The sequence below is a fragment of the Rutilus rutilus genome (assembly GCF_951802725.1).
Source record: "Rutilus rutilus genome assembly, chromosome: 2".
NCBI classification, from domain to species: domain Eukaryota; kingdom Metazoa; phylum Chordata; class Actinopteri; order Cypriniformes; family Leuciscidae; genus Rutilus; species Rutilus rutilus.
Window position 1 is genome coordinate 23876842 of NC_140210.1, and position 4253 is coordinate 23881094.

At 39.0% G+C, this 4253-nt stretch overlaps 1 protein-coding gene across 1 annotated transcript; it reads right to left on the minus strand.

The window, feature by feature from the left end:
- Nucleotides 1-370: 370 nt before the first annotated feature.
- LOC311279232 (uncharacterized protein) lies at nt 371-3320 on the minus strand (the record flags this gene model as incomplete). Its single annotated transcript, XM_084390576.1, has 7 exons — nt 2940-3320; nt 2732-2828; nt 2462-2566; nt 2055-2203; nt 1792-1890; nt 1414-1574; nt 371-375 (listed from the first exon to the last, which is right to left on the minus strand). The coding sequence occupies exons 1-7, from the start codon at nt 3287-3289 to the stop codon at nt 371-373; spliced, it is 966 nt and encodes a 321-aa protein (XP_084246702.1). The 5' UTR covers nt 3290-3320.
- Nucleotides 3321-4253: the final 933 nt, after the last annotated feature.

Consider the following 4253-nt stretch of genomic DNA (forward strand, 5'->3'; position numbering starts at 1 on the left):
TTCAGAGGAATGGCCAGGACTTCCACAACTTGAGCCATGGTCTGGGGCCAGGAATGGTTGAAGTTGTGGTGGAGATTTTGTCAAAATGCATAGATGACAACATAAAAAAAATGCAGTCATAATCCCTTCCCTCCACATTTTTGCACAATTTGATGCATTTTTGCACATTTTCAGTTATTCTTTTATGTAAGATTAATGGTTTTATAAAGAGTTATTGACATCTTACAGAGTGTGTGTTTTTCATTTATCCTTTAACTAGGGTTAGTTATCAACACACTAGCCTCGGGCACCAATGAGCCCTGGCCAACCAAGGCAGCACTTAGTTAAAAAGACATCATCATACATTATAAAGAACACACAATGTACAACATTAGGCTGTATAAAACACCAAACAAAAACAGGAGACAGATATGAGCTATGAAAAATCATTATTCTTTATGGATTCAAGCACATTACAAGACAAGCACATATTTCAAAGAAAACTGAATGAAGGTAACTTGTCCCTCATGTCTTTGGGATCTCAAGTAAAACATATATTACAAATATGCAACAAAAGTGTCTGTTAAGAAATTTGAACATAACAGCAATAATATAAACAAACATATTCCCCACCCTTAACCCTAACCCCCCTATGTATCTCCACTCTGAGCAGAGTTTAACTTGCGACCCCTTTTTCTTTTAGTACCTTTAGGCTTAAAAGTCCTGTCCTTATTTACAGTGTGGATTTCTTTTTCTGGATTGTTTGTGCATTTGTGTGCACTTGCCAATTTCCTTTTTGTGAGTTCAATTGCTTTCCTGTATTTATGTAGCCTTTCTATCTTATTCTTTTTGCTTTGTGTTTGGAACCTACCAAAGGCAAGCTGGTGAGCTGCTTTAATGTTGTTATATAGGGCCAATGAAGGATTATAACTTTTGCTGTCACAACAACTACTCAAATCTTTGAGCATTTTCCAAATACAGTGCTGTGGCTGTGCTGTGGCTGTGGCTGTGTGTTGTGGCTGTGCTATGTCTGTGCTATGTCTGTGCTGTCCAATTGTGGCAGTGTATCATCTGAATGAATATGCTCTGTCTCATCATTGATTTCACTTCTGACTGTCTGACTTTCATACACTTTATTTGCCACCAACAAACATACACATAATTCACCCAAACTGTTGGTTAAACAAGAGCACTGTTGTTTAGAAACAAAGACTATGCCCACATGGTCATTATAGTGGACCACAATCGTGTTCCCATCAAACAAGAATTGCTGGGTTGCACTTAACGTCTCTGCTTTTTGTTGTCGCAGTGCAACTATGTCCACCTTATCCTTTGCCACCTCTTGAGCTAATGCTAAGTGCTTGCACTTTTGACCCTGTCCATTGACTGGACATTGGCACAAACAGTGCAGCAAATCAACCTCATAAAAAATACCAGGTTTATTTTCTGAGGGGACACGAAAGAGACCTCCAGACAGATGACTGACGTTTTGATCAAGTCCATGAGACCTCATCCTCTCAGCTGCTTTAGCACTGTCGTTGGGATGTGACACTTGGGATGGGACTCGGCCAGCAAGTTTAAGATCATCCAAATGGCTAAAGACATAAGGGTTTATAATCAATGGGTTGCCAGTGTTTCATAGATTTAGACTAACCAACAACCACCCACCTACACAAATTCTGGCTATACTAAATATGAACTTTTTAATGACCTTCAACTTGTTAATGTTCTTCAGTTATAGTATTCATTCTGTTTACAGTACTGAATATTTGAACCAAGAACCCACATAAAGGTATGGATATAGAGACTTACCAGTAGTATTTCACAACATGGTTATGAAGGATAAGTAATAAGTCATCCAACCTCTTGTTGCAATATCCCCCAAGAAAGTTGTACTTGATCCCAAAGAACCTTTAAAAGGAGATATCTGTATTAACTTTTGGATTATACAGTGTCAAATTGCTTGTAGACACTGATTTAATAACTTCTGGATATCCTTAAATCATTAAATTTTTTAAGAGCAGTTCCCCCTTGAATTTGCTGTTGTATTTAGGCACATTGAAAGATTTGCCCACCTCTCCACAACATTATTTGTTTCACTCTGGTGGTGGAAAAACATCCGGCCAAAATTGGACCACATGGCACCACACTGTATCCAATTGTCCTTCAGGTAGTTCAGAATATTTTTAAGGACCATAGAAGCTGTCTGGTGAAATTCTTTCTCCTAGAAATGTAGGTGAAATTAGGACAAAGATTAGACCATTTTTATTATTACGATCCCCCACCCCCTCTTACTCCATTTTCTTACTCTGCACACAAATACAGCCCATAAGAAGGGAGGGGTATGAACTCAGCCTACTGTTACACTGACAAATTCCTGCTGAATTCCTAGTGGGCTTGACTGGATAATGGCTGACAGGACATTTTATGTGAGCACAATCCCGTTTATCAAGGTGAAGTTTCAGAAGGAAGAACACTTAACTGTACGGCATTGCTTCAGTGAACATACTCCTTGAATTATGATGTTTCTCACAGCTGGATCGTGGACATGGCCTCCATCTTTCTTGACAAGCCAACGATAGATTGCCTTCATGTCAAAAAAATTAACAATGACAGAATTACTGATGACTCTTTAGATCTTTTTGTAAAAAGATCCTACCATTCATTTAGTAAGTAATCTTTGAAATCTTGAAAACAGCAATATATTTTTTCAAGGTTACACATCTGCATTACTCCTATAAGTTATGCTTACTTGGAGGACATGAAACCAGCAAAGCAACACGGAGGCATGCGGGAAGACAGTCTTAATTGCCTTGATTTCTGTCTGGTCCTTGTCAACCATAACACACCTAGGAATAGAAATTGAACTTGGAAATTGAAGTGTTGAGTTCATAAAATTATCATAAAAGGTGGTAAAGAAAGTACAGTCTGAAACCCAACCAACTCGAACCATTAAATACCTTGGTGTGACATCATCTGCTGCCTCTTTTAGTGTCTTAAGGCATGCTTCTAGAGTAGATGTCGTCTCTTCACTCAAAATAAAAAATGACACAGGTACTCCTTTACCTTCTTCATTTTTCACCATGACTGCATAATAGGCAAATCCATATTGAGTGATACTTTTGTAGGTAGCATCCAAAAACAACATTTGTCCCCCAAATTTTTTAAGCTGTTCCAGCTGCCATGTGGAACTGTAGACAATCATCAGGGGCTGATCCTCACTATGTGAGAGTGGTTGAAAAAGTAAAATACTGTCTTTCAACTCAGACTGGATTAGTTTTTCAACAGATACACTGTCATTTCCGTCCATTCTGATGTATTTATTGAAGCTGGCTCTAATTTGTGTTATGTCCTCTGGAGAGACAAAGAATGTTCTGTCCATAAAGTCTGTTTTTCCCCGGCTCTGAGACCAGTCAATGCATTTTAAAAGAATGGCGCTATTTGAGAGCCACGTATGAATGAATTCTACCAAGTCGTCGTCTATGCGGTTCATTCTATTTTCTTTTCTGTTAGTTAGGTCATGGCCACTATGCTCAGACATCTGCCTTACAACACAACCCCTGATATTGGCAGATGTTATGAAATGGAAGGACACATATGCCGAACAGGAATTTGCCCTTGTTGTCTCAGGTTCACCAGCCGAAGAACCTGTTTGATGGTTTGACTGTTCACACCTCCACTGGATTACATTTTTCCTGGTCTTCATATGGCTGAATCTCCCTTTTCCATTCTCATGTAGGCCATCCAGGTGGTTCCTCATGAAAAGGTCATCTGGAATAGTCCCAACATTTTCTATTGTACGCTGTATTCTAGGATCTCTTTCTTTCCTAAGACCATCCTCAATGGACTTTCTCCAATATGTCTCCATTCTCTAAAGAGGAGGAAAATAGAACAGATGATACATAGCACACGTACACATACCTCCATATCTTGTCAACTATTAGCAACCAATATTGTAAAGCAACATAGAAGTCAACTCCTCATCTAATTCATCAGTCCCTTATAGGTGTTCCCATGACCACACATGATGTAAAAATCACTGCACCATCAAGTATATTTGATATTTTTCTTGTGCTATCCTGATTATAAATGATCTGCTTCGCAACACTGTGTGTGAGTAACTTTGAACTTGCCCAAGGTGCCATAGTTATCTGAAATTCAACAGGCTGCCTCAGAAGTAGCCAGCGTTGCAAAGCTAGGTCTTAACCTACTTATGTCAAGGTGTCTTACAGCTATCTAGCAACAACTGGATGTCTGTGAGTAACTCAGTGTGA